The 27,403-nt window shown below is 43.3% G+C and overlaps 2 protein-coding genes across 5 annotated transcripts in view; one reads left to right on the top strand and one right to left on the bottom strand.

The window, feature by feature from the left end:
• Nucleotides 1-27,403, bottom strand: part of nlgn2a (neuroligin 2a) — a 188,001-nt gene that overhangs the window by 155,641 nt on the left and 4,957 nt on the right. For 2 of the 4 annotated variants that reach the window (XM_069518471.1, XM_069518473.1), the window contains exon 3: nt 16,789-17,088. The exons of 1 other annotated variant lie outside the window; for it this stretch is intronic. The gene's annotated coding sequence lies outside the window, so the exon portion shown is untranslated. Of the gene's footprint in view, nt 1-2,918; nt 4,004-16,788; nt 17,089-27,403 lie in introns of those variants that run through there. One more of the 4 variants, XM_020103295.2, reaches the window with a different exon arrangement.
• tmem256 (transmembrane protein 256) lies at nt 20,413-22,863 on the top strand. Its single transcript, XM_020103302.2, has 4 exons — nt 20,413-20,832; nt 21,237-21,274; nt 21,824-21,904; nt 22,255-22,863. The coding sequence occupies exons 1-4, from the start codon at nt 20,751-20,753 to the stop codon at nt 22,396-22,398; spliced, it is 345 nt and encodes a 114-aa protein (XP_019958861.2). The 5' UTR covers nt 20,413-20,750; the 3' UTR covers nt 22,399-22,863.

The raw sequence follows: 27,403 nt of genomic DNA, 5'->3' as shown, positions 1-27,403 counted from the left end.
TAGCTGTTTAGTGCCATATTATTGTGTAAAATCTCATATATTTAAGATTTAATTTGCTTTATTTTCTACTTGTGAAGCAGAAAAAATTAAAATGTTTTCACAGCAACAAGCAAATGTCATAGATTCTGCCAAAACATTAAACATCCACTCACAGCCAAATTAGTCTCACTGAAAAGTTTTTCTCCCAATGTTGTGTGTTCATTAAGTGTGTGTCTGTCTAACACACTGCTCCCAGTCACCTCTCCTAAACAGATCCCTCAATTCTGGTTCCCACAAATACTCAATATTCTGCCAATTATACAAGTGCTAACTGTGCAGTTTGTCACACTGGATCCTTCAAGTTCAGCTGAAAAGTAGAAGACTAATTCACGCAGGTGGGGGAAATAAAAAATACAATTCTCCTGCCAGCTCTGGAAATACATTTCTGCACCTTCAAACAGATTTGTGTCACAGAGGGAAGATGTGATCAACAGCGCCTCCCTGAGGACTTGTATGTTCAGCCAGCCTTGGCTTTACTGATTCATTTCGACTTTGCTGAACAAACATTTAATTTCACCAGCATTTATCACATGAGTCTCCAGTCAACAAGTCAGCTGCCATTATCCTGAGGATTTTTTATCTTTTTTACACCGGTTGACATTTCTCGCCTAAAATTAGCTCCACAGTCAGAGAACATCCTGACCAACTCGGGAACCTGCTGTCGCTGATTTACCTGCGATAAAAATAAATCGCGAGGGACAAAATTAGCAGCAGTAAAGTCGGGCTGCTGACGACTGTGGAAGTGTGAATGTGTGGGATTGTGATGACCATTTAGATCCCATCCTGTCACAACACCGTCCTGCATCTGTTGACTGCTTAGTGACCCGTGCTGGGAGCCATCAATCTACCCAACGACACGCTCTGAACGCCTCGGCCCCATCTGCCTCCAGCTTTGCTGCACCTTGCCCAGGATGGATGGCACTCTGCACTGGTTTCAGGGGCCATGGGTGCATTTTTGTTTGGACACACAGAGACAGAGAAAATGACCAAATGTTTGCATGCAGCATACCCACACACACACAAGCACACACATCGAATGGTGTTTTCAGGCCTCCTCACCGAGGCTAACCGTTCTTTGAGTTTTTGTAATCTTAAAGCAGATCAGCCACTGACCTCAAATATATTAACCAAACATGGCATATTTTATTATTGCAGAAATTCTTTACTCTACAATGTCCCCCCTCCTCTTCCATCTTTTATCCCCTCTGTCTTTCAGACACGAATGCATGAGCGTGCCATCTTCATCCCCCTTAAACATCTCCACGCGTCCTCAAAGTTTCCAGCCTGCCGCCATCAAGATAAATAACAGCTCCTCTGTGACAACATCTATTTAGCACGAGGACAGCCGCACATTTTTCTCCATTAAATTGCTTCCTCCCCACAGAGGAGATGTCCCTATCTGCTTTACAGGACAGGCTCACTGCCTAAACCGAGGAGAGAAGGTGAGCTGAGCTGAGCTGAGCTGAGCTGAGTAAAGCTGTCCTCCCTTTCTCGTCGCTGCAGATAAGAACAGAGGTCCTCTTGTCCCTGCTGAATTCTATCATCTAGCAGGGCCTGCCGATCCGAATGCCCCACAACACCAGCCACAGCATATAAATGCGGCCCATTCTTCCTGCTCTGTGTGTGTGTGTGTGTGTGTGTGTGTGTGTGTGTGTGTGTGTGTAGGGTTGCTTTTAGGGGAATATGTTCTCATGGCCATGGCGTTTCCTGGGGTCTTTTGAGTATAACGACCCCATGAAAGATGCTCCTATTAAGTTGAGGGATGGTTGAACCATTGAAGGGGGACTTTTGTGCATCACTCCCAACATCTGTCTGCAACACAGGCGGGTTTGCTTGCAAAATCTCCCTTTCACTCTTGTCCATTCCACTCTCACTCCAGGCAAATGCACACAATGACAGAAATGATCACCAGCTAGTGATCCGAGCATCAATGCAATCTCAGCGAAGGGCCTTTGATTGATGGGTTACAAAGTCTGCCTGTTAGGAGCACGGAGAAATGAGCCTGGGCCTGACTGAATAGCAGCCTCTGTTTGTCTCATTTCACCAGAGGAGCTCCGAGTCCAGGGTCCTCATTAGCGGTACAAGGGAGGGAGGGCGCATCTTCTCTCATAGACAGGATGGAGGCTTGCCTGCATGAAGCACGACTCATTCACAGCAGCTCTAACATCGCCACTCAGCAAAGTCACACACACAAACACATGGTGCAAAAAGAAAACCTGTCAGAGAACAACAAACTGTGTTTGGGGCAACTGAAAATGCATCTTCTTTAAAGGTGCTGCTGCTGCTGACAACATGTATCTCCATTTATTTAGTCTACTGTAGACCTACAGGGGTTTTGGAGCTTCTGAATATGCATTTTGTTTTAGTGTTGCTCCTGACAAAGTGTGAAGTATATACAATGTAGGGACACAGATACAAAATAATAACAGGCCACTGAAAATGCATTTTCTTTTAGGGTGCTACAGCTGCGACATTTACCTCCATTATTTTCCGAACAAATATAGTCTAAGTTAGGATTAAAACGGAAACAAATAAAAATGTTGCAACTGATAATGCTTTAACTTTTAGGCTGCTGCTGCATTCCCCCCCAAAAAATCTACTTTAGAATGAAAATGTAGGAAACTAATGGGAAATAATGGCATGTTCGGGGCAACTGAAAATGCATTTTCTTTTAAGGTGCTACTGCAGACAATATATGTGTCCATTAATTTCCCCAAAACATAGATTACAGTGTAGGGAAATAAATCAAAAACAGTGAAGGTGTGTAAAAAAACATTTGCATGTCTTAATCCTGTTCAAAATGCAATCTAATGCAGAAACACTGTTTTATTTTGCAACTTGGATTTTCCAATAAGAACCATGTTTAAAGCTCAGCCTACCTGTTCCTGATCCACTGGATGGTGGATGGATGCCAGATTCCCACTGATGCCTCCTGGATTTTTTTTCCCCTTTCCTTTCCTTTTTGACAATTCCTCCTCCTCCTCCTCTTCACTAAACCTTCCTCAGGGCAGTCCAGTAAATGTCAAGTGAGCAAAAACTGTGCCAACACGTATATTCACCAAAAATAAGACGAAAATCAAGCACAAAATTAAAAAAAATAAGAAAAATAATAACAGTGACCAAAAAATGCCACCGCTTGCAGCTGCAGCTGGTTCAGTCCATGCAGCCGGTGGAGGCAGACTCTCTAAAAACAAAGCTGCTCTGCTGCATCACACACAGCAGGACACGGAGAGATCCCCCATCCGAGGGAAGCAGGCGGTGAAACACGGTGAAACGGGACCGATAGCTCGGTTCTGCAGGATGACAGTCTGCTCTTTCTATCCACGAAATCACCCGGCTCGTGGCACCTGTGTTGGGCCAGGGCTCGCAGCTGCAGTCGGATAATTATTCGGTGTTTTTTCTCGTGCTCGATAAATCCTCGTTAAATCCCTGCGGATGAAGGGGAAGCTCCGGGCCGAGCAGCGCTTCCAGCCTCGGTGCGGGGGCGGGCGAACGCGGCGCGGTGCTCCGGTGGAGTCTTTGCGGGACGACTGCGCCTCTGCTGCCGCTGCCTGCCGCTGCTGTGGTCGGCGACCGTGACCGCGCTTGGCTCTCTCTCTCTCTCCCTCTCTCTCTCTGCACGCGCCCGCAACAAGCACGTCACACATCGGGGACGCGCGCCGCAGTGCCGGTTGCCTTGGCAACGCTTTCTTCTGACCTCAATATCTCTTTAAAAAAAAGAAATAAATAAAAGAGGAAACGCGTTCACCTCCGCAGCGTCACGTTACGTCCGCAGCGAGAACATGTGTGAGTCTCCTCAGAGGCTGGGTCTCCATCTTCTCCTGCAGGAGGAGGATGTGGAGAAATCACTGCTCAGGACTTTCATGTTTTTTTGTTTTTTTTTTCGGCATCCCTCTCCTCCACGTCTGCATCAGCATGACGTCACAGGAAGTTAAAGTGATACCACCCCTTGTGTTTTTCCTCCTCCTCCTCCTCCTCTAATCCTGCATCTCTTCTTTCTGCCGCCACCTTTTCATCCAAGCAGCCCTCCGTTCGCCGCTGCCCTCCACCTCCTCATCCATCGTGTGGTTTGACCTCACGACATGGCGAGCATGTCATTCTCTGTTTCTCTAATCCCCCCCCACGCTAGGCTAACCATGTTAATCACCAGAGGATAAATATCACAACACTGTTCTCAGCGCCAAATGGGGCTTTAAAAAGAATTTCATAGTGGTGTCACAGAAGATAAGAATGATTCACCGTACAATGAATTGAGGATGCAACACTCCACTACACTTTTATAGGCCTTCTGACTTTCCTAGGGAGTGTTGGCCAGCTTTTATTTATGTTTTTGCTTTAAGGGACACTGAGCATCTCACATCCACCACGGCCGAGTCCCCAATCTCATCAATGCTAATGGTAATGGCTGTGCGGAGGCAGCACCTGCTCCCTCTCGATTGCCACACGGCCACATGTCTGTCTTATTACCCGGGTCGTAACACGGCCAAACATCTGCCTCAGTCACTCTCCCGCTGCAGAGCCATCTATCTGTGGCATTGCACGCTAGGGGAGGATGCCTGCCAGGAAGTCCCAGCTCGCAGGATTTAAAAAAAAAAAAAAAAAACATGAAGCAAAAACCACTTTGCTGCTGTGACTTTAAAGCTGCTTTCAGACATGAACTGAACTCCGGGTAATCTCCGGATATTCTCCAGAGGGGCTGTACGTGAGAGCGCATATTTCCAAGTGAGAGGCTCCATGCTTTCTCCTGCCAGCCCCCAAGTAAAAACTCCGGAGAATGTCCCAAAGAGCCGGCGATCCTCCACAAAACATGTGATCTTCACAGCAGGATTCAGTAACCCCCCCCCCCCCCACCATCCCACCCTGGCCCGTCCAGATGATGCTCCCAGGTCTCATCTCATTGTGGAGACGATTTACTGCCCTAACATCCATGTGCCGGTTTTATACTCACTAGAAACCCCAGGCAGAGACACAGGCTGCTTCTTCTCTCATGCCGGTGAGCCGGGCTGTCGTATATCAGCCAAAACATTATGTCGGCCACTTCCTGCCTTTTTACCTTTGAGCACCTCACACTAGCTGAGGGACACAGACGAGGCAGAGAGAGAGAGGCCGCTGTGGGGCTGCGATATCTCAGCTATCAAGACAAATTGTGTGGTGGTGGATGTGCATTCCATGTGATATCCCATCGGCCCAAGGTGGTGTGTGCGTGTGCTTGTTCAGGGGTGATGTTGATGTCCTCCACTTGATAGACGTTTGCCAAGCATCAGAGGTTTATGGCCCACAAGGGAGCCCGGACCACCTGAGCCTCCAGACCAAGATACAGTATATGCATCTACATTCAAGTACACACACAAACCCACACACACACACACACTCACTCATCACTGCCTGTTTCACATGACTCCTTCTTGTCTGTCCCTAATGCATTACGTTGATACACAGTTGCAAACACATATGTCATGACCCATTTCCCTCCCTACTCTTTTTATCGCTCTCTCTCACACACACACACACACACTAACAGGCTATCACAGCTATCCTTATTTGGACTTTGCATTAACCTCCATTGATGGACAGCCTCACCACAACCTTATCCCTTTAACCTTTACTATGACCAATTCATGCCAAACCCTAACCTTAAAGGTGCAGTGTGTAGAATTTAGGAGGATCTACTTTCAAAAATCGATTATGTAATATAATTCATTATTGTGTTTTCACAAATGTAACGTCAGCAGAAAGCTAAGAATTGGTTTCCCTATGTTACCATAGAATGAGCCCTTCATGTCTGTGGTCAAACCAAACGGGACAAACCAAACACTGGTTCCGAACTGCTCCTCTCACGTTTAATGTTACCTGCAGGCCACTGTATATTCTCCCACACACTGGGAAAGGCACGGGTGAGGGGAGGACTGGATATTACACACTGGTCCTTTAACCTAACTACAATTCACGTCTTACCTCTAACCTCAATCACAACCTCAGAAATGACCGGGCTTTGGTCCCCATGAGGTACACTGGTCCTGACAAGGTCAGCACTTATGCTGGAAAAGGTCCTGTAGAGGTAAGCATGCACGCACGCACACACACACACACACACACACACACACACACACACACACACACACACACACACACACAAAGATATGCTGTATGTTGCGCTAGAGTCCAGTTTGCCTGTGTGGAGCCCCAGGGGGGGCTGCTGGTCTGTGGTGAATGCGTCTGCTGTGTTTGTGTGCGGTCTTACGCCCCCAGAACACCATTATTGTTCACTTTGCATGATAAGCACAGCTCTGCACGTAAGTGACCAGTCACAAGACCCTTTGATGTGGCCCTAGAGTCCCCGGGGGCCCTCCAGGTACTCGCCCCAGGCTCCTAACTCTCAGCTCTTTAAATGAGAACATGCTCCAAAACGATACAACAGAGCACCCTGCAATTGAAGGTAAGGGGTCAAGGCTTCCATATGTGCACACACACACACACACACACACACACAAACGTTGATAAATGAATATACTGTATAAGCATAAGCATGTGCAGTACATGTACACATACACCAACACTGTGGATTTTAATATTCCATCAACAACAGGCTGCAACAGCTACATTCTGCAATCATACAGTCAAATCATTCGTTTGCTCTGAGGTGTTTGAAATAATATGTCATCGCAATCTCATAAAGGCATTAACCTTTACGTCTGAGGCACCCACACTATGCAGAAAGGCCACGCTCTCTCCACTTAATTTACTTTCTGGAAACCTGACCTATTGAGCATGCCCACAAATCCCCCTGTGTTTGCAGACGATGAGAGCCAGCACTGTTGCAGAGATTAAGGGAGAATATCAAAGAGAAACAATTATTTGTTTGTTTAGGACTAATTACAAGGGCCTTGTTAATGCACACGCTAACCTGTCCCAATATCCTCATTATATGCATAATTAAAGACTATCACTTCTTCGTCAAAGTTAACACCTGCAAAGACGTTATTCCCAATAGCTGGGGACAAACTCCAGCGAGCGGATGCCAGGAGCTTTTATTTTACAAAGTTGTTTTGGGCTGTGGTATAGTTGGACTGTAGCTTTCCAGGAGAGGGAGAGGAACTGCATGGCACAAATACACATTACATGGAATGTGCTCACTCTCATCCCCACTTTGCCCTCATCTTGTCTTCCTGGTTCTCACCCTTGCACCTTTCAACCTCTCACCCATCGCACCATGTCTGAGCTTCTCACGCTGATTTCCCCAAACTTCTTCACTAGTAATCTTTCTTGACTTCGCTTGTAGCTTCACATTTATTCTCCCTCTCATTCTATACCTCCTTGGCCCGCAAGGAAGGCATCTGCCCGCGAGGTCAGTAACTAGTGTTCTCCCAACATCACTCCCTCCTCCTCCCCCTCTCTCGCTCTTTACCTCCTGGCATCGTGTTGTGTTTCTCACATAACCCACTTATCACTGTGAGGTTGGATTTATGTGTGAGCAGTTTTATTTATTGCCCTGCTCGCCGGCATAGCCACACAGGGTGCATGGTGTTGTTTTTGTCTCTCTGTGTGTGTGTGTGTGTGTGTGTGCAACATAACGACACGAACAACACATGGATACATTTTCAGAGGTCATTGGTCAAGAGTCTAAGGTCAAGGTCAACTAAATATAGTCCAAAAACAACATTTAATAGTAGATCTAGAGAGAGAATGTAAAACATCTTTATCGTCTTAGCTTATAAAGCACATTGTAACTGTCTTTCAAAAGGTGCTATGTAAATATAATTATATAATCATAATTTTATCATCAAATTATTCCTTGTCATATGATGTTATATGATTTGTGACACAATGAAGTAACAAACTAGTCAGAAAATTACATCATGTATTTATTTAGAGTAGTGTATTTATTTATAAGACTGTAGACACAACCTAAAGCTCATATGTTATATACAAAGATTACAAAATTATTTAGAATCATGTTGGAATGATGTCATCATGATATCACGCAGAAGCCAGACTTCCCACTAAATCTTCTCAAAGAGAGAATATATAATATCTGGACTTGCACTTGAATACTTTTCAGTCACCTAAAGTCCTCGGTGACGGCCGTTCTTTCCATTCAAGAGTCGCAGCTGAGCACCAAGGGTGACAGGGCCTTCTCTGTAAGTCAAACTCCTTATCCTCTTTAAAATCCCACTTACATGCACATGTTTATAGGTGTGTTCTCTCTGAACTTAGAGTCTGAATTCACCTTTTTATTTGTGTATTTTTTTACCTAGATTTGATCTTATTTAACCATTTAATAAGGTTTTATTTTATCTTGTGTTTACTCTTTTCTCATCTGTAACATTTCTCATGTTTCCATGCTGCATTATTACTATTTTCACTCTAATTCCTGTTTGAAACACCCCTCTGTATAAATAATAAACAGCTCCTGTGCACACTACCTTACTCTACATCCAAGCTGTGGCTCAGGGTGTAGAGTTGGTCACCCACCACCTCAGAATGTTGTTGTTTGAACCCCACATCTCCTTCAGGCACATTCTTATTCCATTGCATTTTATGGCGAACCTAAAGCTAAGTAAACAAACTAAAAGGTAATGCACATCTGCAATCGGTTGAACTATGAGCAAACAAACTATCTTGGATATTTCATTTTCTTGTTTTTCCACGTTGTGTTCGGTGCATCCCACAGCCAACAAACAGAGCTGTCCATGGTCCTGAAACAACAGCCACATATTCATGAAGCTTTATTTGAGGGGTAAACAATTACAGCTGAGGATCCCACATGGGACCAATATTGTAGCTACATTATCTATGTGTGTGTGTTTATGGAGAGCTGTGTGACTGTATCTCAATCCGTGTGTGTAATCAGGTTGTAAATGTGTCCAATAATCTGCAAATACATGCTTAGATTTGCAAATGTGTACAGGAATCTGAAAATGTGTTTTTGTTCTCTCTCTCTCTCTCTGTCTGTCTGTGTGTAATCAGATTTGAAAAGAAATTGCTGTTTTTTGTCCGTATTAACACAATGTTTTTTTTTTACCCTGAGCTGAGGTATGCAAAACGAGGCTGCAGATTTTTTTATCTCATTTCTCATGTTCTGTTACAAAAAAAAAGGCATGATGGCTGCTGTCTATGAGGAAACATAATGATTTTAAGTTTTTATTTCCAACTCTTTTAGCAAAACACCAAACAGCCATTAATATCTATGTAGAGATTTAAAGATTTATTTGCACATCGTGACCCCTTGACCCGTTAAGCCACCTCCTGACCCTTTGTTGTGGCATGCCCACTCATGGCAGTGGTCAGACACTTCCATCCATCTTTACACCTCCTTCCCCTCTTTTTATTCCTTGTTAGAGAGAGGTGCAGCAGGAGGTGCTGCTGGTTTTCCAGTCCATAAAGTTCAGATTTTGTTCAGTATGGATATATTATCGTCTCTGGAGCAGCTCCCCTGAAGTGCCTTCTTTCAAGTTCATATTTCATTCTACTGTTCATTGTGCAGTAGTAGATCCCTTAGCTGGTGTAGGTCTGTCCTCCATGCTGTTAAATGTTGAAACCAGTTTATCACTGTCCAATAAGCCACCAAGACTGCAGTTGTAAATGTTAAGAAGTCGTAAAAAAAAATCATTTTCCTTTTATTACCTGTGTCATGCATTAGAACTATGGCTTTAACTGATCTGAAAAGTATTTATTGAAGCAAGTTTATCACTTTCAGAGGAAGTTAGATAAAACATTGGCTGTCACTCTCACATCTGTTTATATGAAGCTTCAGCCTGCAGGTAGTTAGCGAAGCCATCGTCTGTTCAAAGATTAGAAAGTTCAAAGAAAAATCTTCCTGCTAATACCACTTCAATTCACAAACTCAGACATTATATCACATCTGTTCCATACAAAATTGTGTTTAATGTTAGACTGTTGACTGTGCCAGCTTGTTTCTCCTCCTCTATCCACGCTCCAATTTCATTTTTCAACACTACACCTGTCGTTCTCTCTATTCACAGCAGGAGTAACATTTCCAAATGCATTCACTAGGTCTACTTATCTGCATTTATCACTATTCTTTTTTATCAAAATAAATCAAAATAATAACACATACTGTGAAAAGTGTCAATCTCATCACTCTGATCAACCGCATTTTCTGCAGCAGGCAGCTGTTTTCTTTTATGAAGCTCTAACACAATGTACGAGACTTGCCTGGCGCCAAACAGCTGACGAACCGGGTTGTGAACATGGTGGAGCATCTGGCAGCTGAAGAGCCAGATATATCACTTGGGAGTTGCTGCGGAGAAACACAGCGCTAAAAGGGAGAGCGAATATTGGACCACAATTGATCAGTTGGCCAAAAACACAATCCATGATCCAGATAAATCTGATGATGTTGCTTCATGTCTGCTGTCACGGACACGTTCAGCGTATCAACAACACATCAGTGTTTCAGCTTGATTCACTCGTCACAAGTGATACATCCACAACGTTTAAAATATGTAAAGATTGTTGGTATTTTACTGACTTGCAACTTTATAACACTTGTGTCTCTAAAGGGAATCCTCCTTCAGGGATATGAGAACTGAAAGAATAGAAAATAGCAGAGTATATACAGAACAGAGCTGGACGCAGTTTTTTAGTAGTTGATAGTAGTTAAGTAAAGTTATTTTCTCCAAATTAAAAAAAGGATAATTTACCGAGATGATCAACATCCTGTCAGAGAAACTTTTACGTCCACAACACGCACCAGCCCTTCCACCTGCTTCAGCAAATCTCTCCCAGTGGACGTCTTCCACCTTCTCCTCTTGTTTTACATCCACTCTCTTGTCGCAGTAAGCCTGCTCTTTAACCTCCATCCCTTCTCTACTTGTTTACTTACTCTAAGCCTGCCCTCTGTTTTCCCAGGCTCTCCCACTCCGCACTATACTCGCACAGTTATATCTGCTGCCCTCCCTCCCTCCTTCCTTCCTTCTCTTCCTTCCTGTTTTTCGGTATCTCTACTCCTCAGCAAACCCCCAGCCCCCTGAGGTAGGGCATCGCAACCCTCTCCTCTGATCTGTCGCAGCAGGGTGCCCGCCAGATTAGTGCTAAAGTAGCTCCACTTGCATTGGTTTCCAGCATATGCCACCCCGTCTCTTGCTGTCTATATAACTCAGCATCTCCGTACCACACACACACACACACACACACACACACACACACACACACACACACACACACACACACACACACACACACACACACACACACACACACACACACACACATATGCACAGCCCATTAGCTGGAGTGGCATCTGCTTTAAATTGTACCCATCTGAGCACTTGCATGGTCTCCACATCCATGAATCGGCCAGTGCTAATTGCGGTGCCACATGTCCCTTCGATGCAAGCTGCCACCCTGAGGTATAAAGAAAGATGGGGGATTTTTTTTTTCATAACTTCTTCTGCCCCAGAAACTTTGGCTTTATGAGCTTGTTGTCATATACACACACGTGTAGTCATTTTTAACAGTAATAGGTTAATGTACTGTGTGTGTGTGTGTGTGTCGAGGGGACTGATGTATGATGTATTATTCATGGTGAGGAGGGGAAAATGTGTTTCTTTGATATGAGCCCTCCTTTTACTAGTGATGTAACACACACACACACACACACACACACACACACACACACACACACACACACAAAGTGACGGCCAAAACTACAAAATCAAAGTTGCAATAAAGCAGAATTATCCATAAACTCAACACAACAATCATTATCTATCTTACACACACCAGCACCGGTACAAACACTTGTGAGTGTGAGTGTGCTTGCATCTCTGTGTGTGTCTGCGTCCCCGTGTGCGCTCCATTATAAATAATAACCCGAAGGAGACATCATTTTACAGGTTATTAGGCAGACTTATCGTAGCCTGACGTTTTTGCTGACTGTAATTATTTTTCAATATATTTAATTCAACCACATTCCCTTTGTTTTTGTTCCATACGATGACTCGTGGGCGATGCGTTCTGAAAATGGAGACGGAGCATGAGGAACGCAGCTAAATCAACATAATGGAAAAGTGGAAAGTGGATCCTCTGGGAGGAGTATCCAAATGACAAGACATCTCTTTGACTCTATCACAAGCAACATCATTGTTCCAGATGGGTGACGTGGAGCAGTACTTTGCTTGCAATGTGCACAACACTTGAACTTTTCAGCATTATTAGATTAGGTGATTAGATGGAACCTTAATGGCCCCCGTGGGGAAACTGGGTTTGTTGCAGCAACAGGAAGGAGAAGGATGTTGATCAGAGTTACACAAATAGAAGGTATTGAAGATAATGCTACTTGTAATTTGAACAAGTGAGCATAATGGCTGACAGATTACTAAGCTGATTTGCAATGGACACGGAAAGATGGAGCAGCAGCTAGTTCATTTAAAAGGGTGTGGATATCAGGAAATATGTCGAGAGCTGTGGTTCTCCATCTACACACCTCCCCTGGGGCTTTATTCCACTTTAAACTTTTGTAACGCAGAACAGTAACAAGCACAAATGATGCCGCTGATGCCTTCCAACGCAATGTTCGCCATCAGAAGAGAGAGTTTGCTGTCAAGTTTTAAAGGGACGTTCTTTGATGCTCAGAGCGCCACAGAATCCATTCTCCTCCATTGCACTGGAGTGAAGGCAAGAAGCTCAGAGACAGACAAAACAAGAGCAAATTAGACCAAACAGCTTTGCTATAGGATATCCTCCAACTAGAATGCCCCTAAATCGAGAGCACACCAATCTGTGCACACTCATAGATATTAATTCATCATCTATATCCTTGGAGGATAGTGGGGGGTGCTGGAGCCAATCCCTGGCGAGAGGCGGGGTGCACCCTGGACAGGTCGGCAGGGTATCACAGGACCAACACACTGACATGAACTCATTCACTCTAAATGTGCCTGAGTTTGTTTTTCATCAAGATCCATCATTTCTGTAGTTTCTGCATAATCTTGATTACAAATCAACAAATAGACAAGGCAGAAACATAACCTCCTTGATGTAAAAATATGTTTCTATAGGAGGAGGGGAACCAAAGGCAACAACACAAAGGGTTACAACAGAAAGTTTGTCTTCAAAAAAAGGTTTAACTTTTTCTGTTGTTAAAAAGAAAGGAAAATGGAAATGGCAGAAAAGAAAAGATACGGTCACAACAGTGGAAGTACACTAGAGCCAATCTAACTCAGCAGAGCCAACGCTCAGCAGTGCACACATTCATAGATACAGTGTCGGTAAATATGCCTGTTTTTAATCAAGCTCCGTGAATTATTACTTGGGAAATTGGTGAAAAAGAAAGTAATGAAAAATGTCTGCCACTGTCTTCCCGCCATCCTTCCCCCAAGTTTTGTGGAAATCCGTTTTTGCGGATTCCTGCTCACAAACAAACGATCAAACTCAACACAGAAATCTCATCTGTCACTTGATGATTTTAACATTAAAGTGTTGCTTCCCTGGTTATTTACAGTAATACGGAATAATGCAGAGGGACATATTTTTCTTCTGCTTTCATAAAACATTCACAAACCTCCCACCCTTGTGTCCCCAAAAACAAATCTGTAAATATTACTTTTACAACAGTAAACAGTAAGAGACGTCTTTAGTTATTTCCTTTCTCCTTTGCAATCATAGTGAAGAACATACCCTTACTGTGAAGGTTGCATTCACATTAACTCAGGTAAGGCAGATTTTTGAGGTGAGTGTCGAAAATGAAAATGAAGGTAGGACAGTATTCCTCCAGATGAAAGCCTGTCTGCTTTCATCTGACTGTGCTGGAATGTAAAAAAAAAAAGGCGTCATTACACTCTCCATTATGTGAAGCAGAGCAGCATTAAATGAGGGACCTGCCAGTCACCTGTAAGGATCTGATTCATTCATGTATAAAGACGTTCCACCATGAATGTAACTTCTCTTCAGGTGCTAATGACTAATGAGCTCAGAATCACATTAAACCTGCTGCTGCTCTTTCATTCGTCTCCGCTCTGCTGTCTTCATGACAAAGAGAAGTGGGACGTAGACGCCCTGATGCTGCCGTCTTTACATTTTACAGACACCAGGTTACTGTGGTGGTTTTTATCTTTATTCAACAGTGTGGTGTTTCAGTTTGAGAGCAGGACTTATTGATTTTGCGTTCAGATTTTGTTATGCTCTCACTCAAAACCCTGCACTCACACTCAGACCCCTGCTTGTGTTTAGATTTCCTGCGTGCAGCTTCAGCTCTTCTCCTCAGGCTCACGTTTTTTTCTTATGCGCTTGGATTCTTTTCCGTCTGGCAAAAAATTCCCCAACCAATAGAATGCCACGAGTGGTGTTGACAAATGATATTGCTCCTCCCTTGTTTTGTTTACTTTTGCTTTTCCCATAAAATACTAGAGGAAAGGAAACTGGGCGGCTTCTATTTAGTTTTTATAGCTGCTCGCAACAGTGTGCATTTAACATAAACAACATGAGATCCTTGGCTTTGCCACTCCATGTTTCATCAATCTGCTGGACTCCTGCGCCATAAAGGTGTCATACACTGACATATAAATACTCGCCCGTACAGGACTCTAAGAGACATAGAGCTAACACACCAATGAGGACAGAACACCTGGCATTCTACTGGTTGGGACATTTTGAAAGCCTTGTACTGCTGATTGTGGTTGCTGATCACCTTTATGAGCCAACACTCTCCTTGTTGGAATAGTATAGGCCGTGTGATGTTGTTGAGCGTCTGGACACAAGCCTGCATCCCTCCGCTCCTACTTTCTGCATTGAATTTAGCATGTGAGTCTCCATCAGGAGCGTGGGGGTAGAAAAACAAGCATTCAGAGGGGGACTCATTAGGTGCATGAAGGCAGACTGATGGAGCCAGAAGACATGAGGAATGAGCCAGGTAAAGCGAGAGAGATGGATGTCCTCCTGACGCCTGCGATGTGACTGCTGTACATGTTGTGTGACAGCTTTGATTAAGATGCTCGCTGGCTGCCTCTGCTCCGGCTCTGCGTCTCGCTCTCTGACGCTCGCACACAAACAAGAACCCAAGCAATACGCTGGAAGTGGATGTCTCAGCAGCCCTCAGCCAGAATCGACAACACTTTACATGCAGAGCTCGGTTTCTGCGAGGCCTTGTAGGGCTGACGTCAGCATGCTAACAAGCATACAATGACACGGTAATGAATGAGTGCCTGAATGTCTGATGACATATTTAAGTGGACTGAATGTTTTTTTGCATGTTTTAGCTCTTATAACTAGAAACAAGTGCAGTGGCCGTTCTACATCAGCCTGTTTGGAACGGGCTGTTTGTTTGGTCTGTGGTGATGCTGGTTGCCGAACCCGATTAAACACGACCTAATTTGACTATTATATTATTGCACAGGGGCAGAAAATGCAGAAAATGCATTTGATTCCCCCATGACGAAATCGACTTTGCCTCGCCGAAACCAGGTTTCTCCAGATAGGATATTTTTTGGCCTAATTGCTGCCAGCGGCTAAATCCCATCCATTTGCATCGATCTCCTTTGAAGAGAGATGCAGATGAGCTTAACGAGTGTGCTAATTATGCTCGCTCGGCGTGGGGAGCCTGCTGTTCCTGCAACTTTGTGTGAGTGTGTGTGTGTGTGTGTGTGTGTGTGTGTGTGCATGCATATTTGAGATCTTACGCCTGTGCATGCCCGAGTGTTTGTTTTTTGTTCACCTATAAATGCCGGGGACAAACAACTTGACATTAAAACAAGAGTGACTTGAGTTCCAATCGGAGGCGGAATGTGCTGCGAGTGTATTGTTCCGAGCTACACACAATCGACTCAGTTTCAGAGACGACCTGCCACACTGTCAACAAAAGGGAGAAAATGGAGCTGTTTTGGAGAAAACATCCACGGAACAATATTTTTCAGTGTTGACATGAGAGTGGAGACAAATACCATTGTGTGTGTGTGTGTTTGTGTGTGGGTCTGCCAGCCAGTGTAATGGAAATGACTGGTGTTGCTCCCCCAACAACAATAGCTTGTACGCCCAGACAAAATGTCACTCGACAGGCCCGTCTCTCTGTATATCTCCCCCTTTACCTTGCTTTCCTCGCTCCCTTCCTCACCCTCTCGTTCTCCGCGGCAAAAAACGCTGCGACACCAGGGCAAACAATACCAACATTTTGTGGACTAAACACCTCGGAGACATGAAAGCGCCCCCAACAGATGGATAATTGGCTACGGCTGTGACAGCGAAGGGCTGCAACCGTCAAAACACATCACAGTAAATGGGGAGTCTCAGAAATGCTTGGTTTCTTTTTAAATCCACAAAATCTGAAAGGGGAAAGGGGATCAAGTCACCCAGCAGGCGAAGCTCTGGGCGCACAAATGATATTCCGTTGTTTGCAGGAATAGCCATCCCTGCTGTTCCCCCTGCTGCATTTTCACTCTGAGAAAGCAGACAGCTGAAATTCCCATGCAAGTTTCCCATTTCACACAGCATCATTCAGAATTAGGCTTATATCTTAAAATGGTGATGTCTGGCTGTGGTGATTTCCATCCATCCTGCAGCCAGTTACAGAAAAACATGAGACAGGCTGTTTCTTGCCATGCATTCAAAAGTCCCTCGCAGAACAAAGATGCATTGCCAACAGATAAACCTGACATTGTCGCTAACAAGAGAAGGAAATTGGATTTTCAAAACAACCCAGGGCGATACATTAAGTTGAAAGAAACTCACAGGTGTGCATACATTAGTTTTGAAGTGTGAGCATGCAACCGTCGTGTAAATGTCATGTATACGTACCAGCTCCAATTTGCAGGAGGTGTACTCACTCCCTTGTTTAATGCGAGCGACGTTCTCCTCATTCGGAGCGCTTGGCTGTCTTCTCAAAGAGCTGGGTGGTTCAAACAATCTGAGGGGATCAGACACGTACATGCACAGGCCTCTGCTGAAACACAGCGCGGTTTGGCTGAGAGCGAAACAGTCACCGGAGAGCAGGGGAGAGGACAGGCGGACGGGCCGATTGAAGTGAGATGGATGTCTGCTCTTGGAGGAACCTCACAGCACACAGCTGCTGGGACTTTGAGATAATTTGCTGCTTGTCTGTGAAAACAAGATGTAAAGCCACACTTAATTGTTGTCCTTGTGGTCCCATCTGCCACAGGCCGAGATGAAAATGACCTTTGTGTGTTTTAATGTGTGCGTGTGTGTATGTGAGTTTATATCTTTACATACAGTCTATGGTTTATATGTGTATTTGTTTTTGTTACCTCTGTAGGAGATTTCTGGGGAGTAAAGTGTGGTCCTAATGAAGCAAAATGTAATTTCTGAGGTCCTGGTTAAGGTTAAGTTTAGATTGGTTAAGTTTAAGGTAAGGGATAAGGTTTTGGTTAGGCTGTCCGTCTTCAGAGGGGGGGGTCTACTTGACCCACGAAGGAGCCGGTCTTTGTGAGCTGCGTAGACCGAACCAAAATGAGACGGTCTGGTCTTCAGAGGATTTTTTCATTATTGGAATGACCAGCTTATCCCGCCCTTAAGGCTGTCGCTTAGCAACGAAGCTACAGTTGGACACGATGAGAAAGTTTTAATTATTCTTTTTTTTAAGTATGTGTAATGTTAGCTGTTTGATCGAGTTGAAGCCTGATACTGAAGCATCGGACATCTTGTGACTTGATGGTACCATTACCTCGGGTCATCACCAAAGTGCTATGAATTGTGGGATAGGACCCACCCATTGGATTTGTCTTTTCTCTGGGATTGAAGAACACATTTGTCGGCTTCACTTGAAGCTTTCAAAATGGGACAGTTGTGCTGCTATGACCAAATCGATCTGCAAATACAGCCTATGAATTGTTTGCATTTTATCTACAATTTGTGTCCATTTTTGGTTGAGCTGAGGCAACGACATACCTGCCTGTTTGATATTTTCTCCTTATCCTATTCAGACCAACCATACCAGAATGAAATGTCAGCTTCACAGAATTGCACGTCGTATTGTGAAAGCAAACAAATTGATTTCTTCTTCTTTGACAATAGCCAGACCAGATGATCGGATCGTACAGTGTTTTCCATCACAGACATTGTACTCATACAGTCATGCAGTATGAGTAAAAATATTTCTAAAAACTCAGTGTACAGCTTAAGGCTGCATCCTCCCGCATACAACCTGACATGTCATCATGACAGAGCGTAGTCTACAACAGCACAAGTACATATATCATGGAGGCAGACTAGGACCATAACACAGACGCCAGCACACAAACAAACCCACACTGGCTACAGGTTCAGTTCACAGTTGATGATGAAGCCTGGACTCATAAGGCTTATTCTTAATTGGCTACATGGTCATTAAAATGTGTTAATTGTAAGCATTGTGTTAATGCAATGTCAAAGTCAGCTAAGGACGAGGCTCGGCGGAAACTGTGCTTTGGCGATTCTGCAGTAATGCAGTGTGACCCTGTGTAATTTCAATATGATAATTGGAAGAAGTCCCTCTGCCCTCTCCATGCACACACACACACACACACACACACACACACACACACACACACACACACACACACACACACACACACACACACACACACACACACACACACACACACACACACACACACACACACACACACACCCCCTCTCTGCACAAACTCTGGCTGATAAGAAAGAAATACAGCACCCCCTTTTGGTGGAATCTCTGGTGGGATTAGCATATTTCCATCAAAGGGGTAACTCAACATGAGCCCTCGAAAAACAACCGCCTGCAGAAAAATACATCAAACATTACAACCAATTCACTAAATCCGCCAGAGAAACCCACCAGTGTTCCCCAAATTGCACTGATGGACAGATTGCAAAAGCGCTGCACACACTAATGCACCCTCTGCATCGCCGAGCCTGTCACTCACAATTATGTGGCAACTTGATGCATGTGGTGTAGTTGAAAACCAAAGCCAAGTAACCTCTCTATGGGAAAAACAATTATTCATTAAAACAACTGCACAATAGTATAACTCAGCCCTGTCGAGAATAACGTACTTCAAATGTGAACAAAGCAGAGGTACAGTGTAACAGTGACTACATTTACATGGACAGCAATATTCTGATATTAACCAAGAGTCTAAATAGGTAAAATAGATGTAAACAGTATTTTCAGATCACCTTAACCCAAATAAAGTCATACTTGCGTTATGAAGACATGTATACGTCTTAATCTCATTGGTTTATTGGAAATTCGACATATGCAACATGCTCTGGGTGTAAAAATATATATAATAAAAAGGAGGATTGTAGCTTTTGCCAAATTAGACAGAAAACAACTAAAATGGTAGCATCGTACATTGAACCAATGTCAGACGTAATGGTGTAGTGCACGGGAGTCATCATTTGATTATGTTCTGTTACAGGTAAACAGGAATATGAATGGAATACTGTACAACTCAAACAACAACAGCATAATTGAAATAATGTCTTACTCAGAATAATGTCATAATAGCCATAATATCAGCATATTCAACACAAACTAACCCAACAAAAAAGATTTATGAATGTGATTTTTTTTTACCTTGGTGCAGTGTCTTCTATTACATGAGCTTCGAACGTCACAGCTGACCAGCCATGGACTTGTCTGAGCAATGCCTCGACAACTGAGGTGTCATGTCAGTGTCACATCCATTTGGAAGAGCCGTGAAATTTGCCCAGTGGGCAGAAACTGCACGGCAGTGTCCATTTTGGTTCAGGCCTGGTAATGAAAGAGGCTGACAGCCCAGAGACCTACATTGCATACACGTGCAACCTCCAGTTTGAAGTAGGTGTATTCACGTGCTTTGCAGTATGGATGTAAAATATGGATGCTGTAAACAATATGTTTAATATTTGAAAGGATCAAATGTGGCCTTTGTGTGGTTTGTCTTGCTGTTACCTCTCCAGTCCACATGTCACTTTCAATTCGCACCAAACCAGGTGAAATTAAATTAATATCGCTTATACTTCCTAAATGGAAGGTTTGCTGTCCCAGAAGTTAAATTCAACTAAATTTACTATGCTGAATGTGTTCCGTTAATTTATTTGAGCAGTTGTATATTTATATATATATATTTGTAGTTGTAAAACATATATTTGAGTTTAGCGTTCCCTCATTTTCTTTTATTTCCTTTTCTCTCCTTTATAGCTATGAGAAATATAACCTTTTTAAATACTGTTACATGCACTGTATTTTTTCGAATTATTATTTATTCATCTAAATTAATTGTATTTTCACTTTAGCTGGACATTATGCATTCGTCGTGCACATTTCTACAATATCTGTATAACTCTAAATTGATCACGAAAATTTTCCCAGTCTGTATTTAATTTTTCCGATTATTCCGACAGCACTTGAACGCACAGTCAGTTTCACGTCTCTGCGCAGCTGCCTTCAGGTACTACAAGGAATGTCGTAATTTCTTTAAGAACGCACGGGACGGCACACAGAAGTGGAGGAAGGAAGTGACGGGGATGAGTTTGGAATTAATCAAGGACAATGATCGTTTTTCCCTCCAGCATAACCAGCAGTTGATTTCAGCCCCGTTGTTTTTTTGTGGAGTTATTTTAGTTTGGCGTTAATGCGCAGGGGGGGAAGACAAACTCTGTAACGCCGGGAAGTGGAAGTTTAGCAAAGGGACAGCGAAGGCAGCGCAGCCGTCAGTCTTCCGGCTGAAGGACACACACACAAACACACACTAACACAGACACAAACACACACTGACACAGACACTCAGACACACAACATGACCGCCTCTGCTATCGTCCGAAGACTGGCGGCCGTGTCGGGGGCCTCGGCGGTGGCAGCCGGGGCTTACGGGGCTCACGGTAGGGACTCTCCGTTCGCTTCCCGGTTTAGCTTCTCATTCAGCTAAACAGTAAACACAACCTGGGAGGACTGTTATGTCAGCGCCAGCCTCCGTCCCAAAACATGCCGATTTAAGATTCACTCCCTTATTAATGCTTTCTCGTTATTCAAACAGACACACAAACACATCCTGCCAGTGTTCCATAGGTTAGTGGTTAATTCGGTGCGTTAACAGATGTGAATAACCCGTTTTGTAATGAAGGTGACCCGCCTCCACAGAGTCATGGTGATTTTCACAACATCATAAAAGTGAAGTCATTATTGCCACTGCAATCGTAATGTCATGTTCAGATTGTAGTTAAGATAAATACGATATACTATGAGCTGCATGTGTTATTTTTCTGATCCATATCTTTCCTTTCAGGTTTCAAACATTCTGATCCTGATGATTACCAGAGAGTGGTATGTAAATACTCATAAATGTCTAATTCTCTTACTTAAAGTATGTTTTTTTTTAATTTAATCAGGCAGCCACATTGAGATGAAGATCTATCTTCCAAGAGAGGCCTGAGAACAAGAAACATTCCCGATCAGCAACAAGCAATTAAACATGAGCAACAAGAAAACCCAATAAAATAGATTCATTTGGTTTCATTTAGTTATTTTATGCTATAAAATAGGGGGTGAGGTGTCATAGTTGACAAGATGGCAATGTCTGTATCCGGGATACTTTGGCTTCATTTTCGTACAATGGATGGAAATGCATCGTCCATCTTTATATACCGTCTGTGGTCGGATCTGATAAACTTTACCTTGTGCCATTGGAGAACTCAGCCTGATCGAAAACGATGCACTCGGTAGTTGCCCATCCTCTGTCACACTAGTGGTTTATAAAATATCCTCTCGCTTCGTCAGTTTTACAGAAAGTCTTGGAGCCTCTGAAATGAAGACTGATTGGAGAGTGCAGTATTATTTTCTGAAAGCTGTGTGTGTGTGTGTTTTCCTCTCCAGCTCTTTGAAACAGCCAACAAGTACCATTTCTACCACAGCCTGGCCCTGTTGGGTGCTGCCCACTGTGGTAAACCTGCTGTGGTGAGTATGGAAGCTTAATAGCAACTCTCTAGGCTGGATGCACTTGAGTGTCCTTTAAAATGGAACCAGTGTGATAGTGTCACTCTGTTATTCCCTCTCCGTCCCACTGAGAAAATCATTATTCTTTAGGCTGTAATTAAAGAGGATGATGTCTTGGAGAAGAACTGTTCCTTCTAGCCAGCAGTTAAGCACTGAAATTGTTAAACACATTAATATGTGTGTTGGTTCTACTACAATACGACAAATAAAATTGTCAGGGAAGGTTTATCTCATTTTTGAAGTCTAAACTAAATGTGTGAACAGCCTCTATGTTAAATGCTCTTGTGCCTCCCTTCTCTGCATGTTCACAGGCTGGTACCCTCCTTATAGCCGGCATGGGGATGTTCTGTGGCTCCCTGTACCACCAGGCTATGACGGGGGACCCTGGTCTGCGGAAGGTGGCTCCCATGGGGGGCATGGCTATGATCGCCGGCTGGCTGGCAATAATTCTCTGAAGTGAAACGGCTCACATCACGTCCCGTCACCTCCACGCGGCCTGTCAACTGTCAAACTACTAAAGAAAGAACTGATGAGCCTGTGAAAGTTGTCTGAGGAGTCGTGCTGAAGTGCCGAGATATAATGTCATCCTTCGAACCGCTCCCTGCGTCGGGTTATGGGTGTCAGCAGGTGATAAGGTCACAACAGGATTATCACTTTTAAGCCACTGCTGTCTGTTTCTGACCGCTGCCCCTTGACTGTTGAGTTAAACTGGTTAAGCTAATGAGCGCATTTTGTCACAACATCAATATATTGATGGGACTGTGAAAGATACAGTATTTCTTTGTTTTTACAACATTTCCCCACTGCAGTAAATCCAGTTTTTCTTTATGTTTATAATGCATGTTGTGGCAAATGCAGTAACAATGAAGAAAGGAATGTAAGGGATTTAAAATAGAATAAAATAAAAAGTCTTTCCTATATTCTGTTGCTTGATTCTTTCACATTGATGATTGTTTGAGTCCTCAAGTGATCGCACATACTGAGCCTGATCTCCATCTATTCAATGTCCGTGAGTAAGAACATGACCAAATCTCAAAAACTGCCAAATTTTTCCATCAGATTCAAGGTCGCTCCTGCATTTCCTGAGGACAAACATGATTTCAGACAGCAAACAAATGATCCATCTCGGATCATGTCTTCTAACCAGAAAGAGGACAAAAGTTTGAAAAATGGTGCAGATAAAAAGAAAACGCAAGTTTATCTCAATTTTATAATCTGCTTCTTATTTCATTATTTACATTGTGTTTACTGTATTTCTAGATATTGGAGGGACTGTAGAGATACTAAGTACCTTTGTGCTCCTCCATATTTCTACTCCACTACACTTGAAAATATTGTGCTTGTTTCTCCATTCAAGCAACAACCAATCAGACTTTATTCACATTGCACTTTTCATACAGGCAAAGGCAAACACAGTGTGCTTCATATATGTACAGGCTACTTAACTGTGGCTGTGTCTTCATCTGAATGCCATGGCCCACTCAGTTGTTCAGCTATTGTAAAACCACAGCTCTTGCCAATAGCCACTAATTAGACCCTCTTATATAAGAAACTTCTCTTGAATGGTTCCCTTGACTTGACTTTTAGCAAATAAAGCAACATTTAGCTAAATCAATCCCTCCTAGGTGGATTTACAGATAGTGTAATACCAAACTGCATACAGGCCACAATTGAATAAAGTCAGTGCCACAAACCACAAACTAAGTATCCCACTTTAGCAAGTGGTTTTCAGCGAAGGGTGGCTAAACCCACAGGATTCACCACCTGTGGCAGCTGAAGGAAATCATCTTTCTTGCAGCTCTGAATGTCTTCGCAGCCGCGAGCATTTGATCCTCTAAGTGGCAGAACACAAAGGAGTTCATTACCCGTGGCCTCCCCTTAGCCGGGGCCGTGTTCCAACCACTCGGCATTCAAATTGAAAGTGAAATCCATTGAGCCACTAATTCGCCTTCCTGACTGTAGGCCCACGGACGGGAACCTTTAGAAAATAGCTGTATAAATCTGCGGGTCAATTTGCCGGGGTCGGCGCATAAGCTGAGGCTCCGCTCAAATGAGAAGGCGCTATCGACTGATCACGTTGCCAATGAGCTCTTGATCACGACTCATAAAACCCTCATTAGAATTAAGTAGCTATTGGGACGCGTTTTGCTACACCGGCACTAAGCGATCACGCAGCAGAAAAAGATCTGACACCCAGACACACACTCTCAACTTTCAAGTTTGTGGGAGAAAACTCACTGAAAAGGTTACAGGGGCCTTTGGCTCATTTACAGCTTCGTCATGTGATTGGGAGTTGGGAGGAGTAAAACTTGTCTTATTTTAGGATGACACTCAGATGTGTGGATGCTGTTGCCATCAGCATGTCACCTCCTTGTAAAATTCCATTAACGGGATCAGGATGTTCTGCCAGGGCAGACCACATTTAATCTGTGAGCACATGAGAGACAGAGAAATGGAAAGTGAGAAGAAGGGATACACTTTCAATGTGTGTTTCAGATCACAAACTGAACAGTTGGTCCTAGTGTTTCTGTGTGGAGTGTGCATGTTGTCCCCGTGTCTGTGTGTTTTCTCCAGATACTCAAAAAACTATTAGACCTTAAAATGTTTCAATTAGATATTACATTTCCACATAACTCTATAACATTCATTAAACAAGTTCAATATCAAGGGTCACATTTAATGGTTGAGGTAATGTGAAGAAAAAGCAAGAAAATGCTTCCAGGCCCTGTTCTGCACCCCATCCCAAATTCATTCAGGAACACACATCACATAAACACAATCTCAACTAACTTTCACACATGAGTTCATTCTTGACCTTGAAAAATATAGTTTTACAGCTCATTCACTCGGGTGTCGTGTCTCCTTCACTGCCAACTGGAGTGGGTTTTAGAAAAAAGGGGCTTTCGCAAAGTGCTGAGTGATCAGCACATTAAATCGACTTGAATATTGAAAAACAGTAAAACACAGAGCTTTTGAAGTGTGATGAATATCATTTTATAAGCACTGTATGTTGCTGTTTAATATACAGAACTTAAAGCAGCTTGATCTACAGGAGCAGACCCACTGGCAGAAAGTCTGTCTGGGGGTTTTGCTCTGCCTCAGTCTGCACTGTTGTGAGCTCCAGAGCCAGAAGAAGCACAGATACTATCGGTAGATATTGTTAATTATACCTCCAGGGACTTCCCCTGCACTTCACAAGCCTTCCTCTCCTTTATTTCTCCACTTGAGAATATATTATTTAGTTAAAGATTTCCCCCCTTTTCCCTCTCTTGCCCATTTCTTGTCTTACCCAGCAGACGGATTTAATTACATCAGCCTCTTCAGAGGATTTTCCGGAGTCTGTTTTAGTCAAAGATGAACAGAGTGTTTGTGCGGGAGAGAGATCCTTCATGAACGAGAAAGGTGATAGAGAGCTTATGGGGGCTGATGGACTGGACTGTGGACGGCCAGGCCTCTCCAGATCCTCTCCTGAAGACCTGGAATGAAACACTCTGCCCAGGCCTCCTCACATGATTACCCCGGGCCTCCACCCGCTCTGTCACACAGACCAGGGGATGCACAGATATCCACCTACAGACACACACACTGGCGATATATTAAAGTGCATGCTACGCACCACGGCAGCATCAAATCCCCCATCCGAGGCATCAATCAGGCGGCGGCAGCTCGCACGCTGAAGCGGAATGACTGTAATGGCCGACCCAAGCGTTCCCACATCCCCGGTCCTCCGGCTGACCCTTTCAAGCCACTTAAATAATGGTCAGTGCCATTTCACCCTCAGATAGATTATTCCCTCACTTCATTGGACACTGAGGCCCCATCACTGCGGCCCACTTTTCACAGCTTTACACCCAATCATTTCGCTTCAATCTGCGAAACAGCGCCTGACGGCCCGCGCATCACAGGAGCCGAGGCGAGGACACCGGAGGGACCCGCCATTGTTACCATGTGGCCATAACCACTATCAGCAGCAGCCGTCTCTGCTCAGTAATGTGACGTCTGAGGACCGTCGACAGTCAGCTGGGAGATGGTTGACAGTGACTGGGGTTAGACAGTGACATGAAACAATCTGTCTATAATGACACCATGAAAGTTTACAATGAAGTATAACATTTAGAAGTGACGAACAACCTTTTCTCCTGTGACCATAGCAATGACAGTTTAGTGCTGCACTCATCGCTGCTATTTGAGAACAGACACAGTGTGCACATGAGTACAGTAACAGTTTTTATATTTTCATATATTTATGATATCTGTATTTTATTTATAATTCATTATATTACCTGTATTTTGTAATGTTGTCTTACGTTTATAGTGCCTGTATTTTTATATTTTCTTAGTTTAATTTTACTTAGGTTTGTTATATTTCCTTAATTTTTTTTATTCCCTTATGTTTATATTGCCCGTATTTTTTTTTACATTTATATATGTTTATTATATTGCCTGATTCTTTTTTTTAAATATTTCCTTATGCTTATATTGCCATTATATTTTATATTTACCTGTGTTTATATTGTCTTTTATATTTTCTCATATTGGCCTTATTTTCTACATTACCCTGTTTTATCTTATTTTATCTTATCTCATATAATGAGCTTATAAAACACAGTGCATTGAATCCAGTGGGTTTCAACCTTTCTTGGCCTGTTATCTATTTCTCCATCCCAAAATAACTACCAGATGCCCAGAGAGTTCAAATTAATCCAATATCACACAAACAGTAGAATTTGGCTTCTGCCTCAACACATCAGTACTAAGAACCTAATCATGTGACATATAATCCTATAATCTTCAGAAATCAGAAATAACATTCATGTAGTTTTAGATTTTCCTTTCCACGATTAAAAAATATATATAATCAGAGTTAATATTATATATATGAAATTTACAACCTCAGATAATACCTTAACCAGAGCAAGACAGTTGAAAACCTTTTGGTTTATATATAAATAAATATAAGTCCTTCCTTGAGCTCTTCCATCTTCCCTTACTTAATATTCCCTTCACCTCCGTTATTCTAATGTCCTCCCATGCATTTCATTCTTTTATCACTTTTCTTTTACTGACTCTGCTGAGCAAGCACTGACTTGGTGCCAGAGACTGAATCTTTGGATATCCGACCAGCGGACCATCAATTGACCTGAAACATTTTAACCAAACAGCTGCAATTTCAGCACGATCCAACTTTCAAAGGGGGACGTTTTTATGGTGCGGCACCAATTCTAAGGAGTGGGTGATGCATGGAGGGATGTGGAGAGAATTTTCAATCTTTTTCCATTTCTCCCCTTTCTGGGTTAAAATGAGATCAAAGACAGAGAAGGCAAGTTAAAAGCAACGAGTTTAGGAGACGCTGAGCTCATTTCTCCAAGTGTCTCACTTTGTCTGCGGAGGACCAGGGTTGTCTGTTACATCTCATTTGGCAGACGGGCAGCATCGCTCCTTCAACTTGCTCATTAAGGG

This window comes from Paralichthys olivaceus, chromosome 22, assembly GCF_024713975.1.
Source record: "Paralichthys olivaceus isolate ysfri-2021 chromosome 22, ASM2471397v2, whole genome shotgun sequence".
Lineage (NCBI taxonomy): Eukaryota > Metazoa > Chordata > Actinopteri > Pleuronectiformes > Paralichthyidae > Paralichthys > Paralichthys olivaceus.
This window is presented reverse-complemented; position numbering and strand designations above follow the sequence as displayed.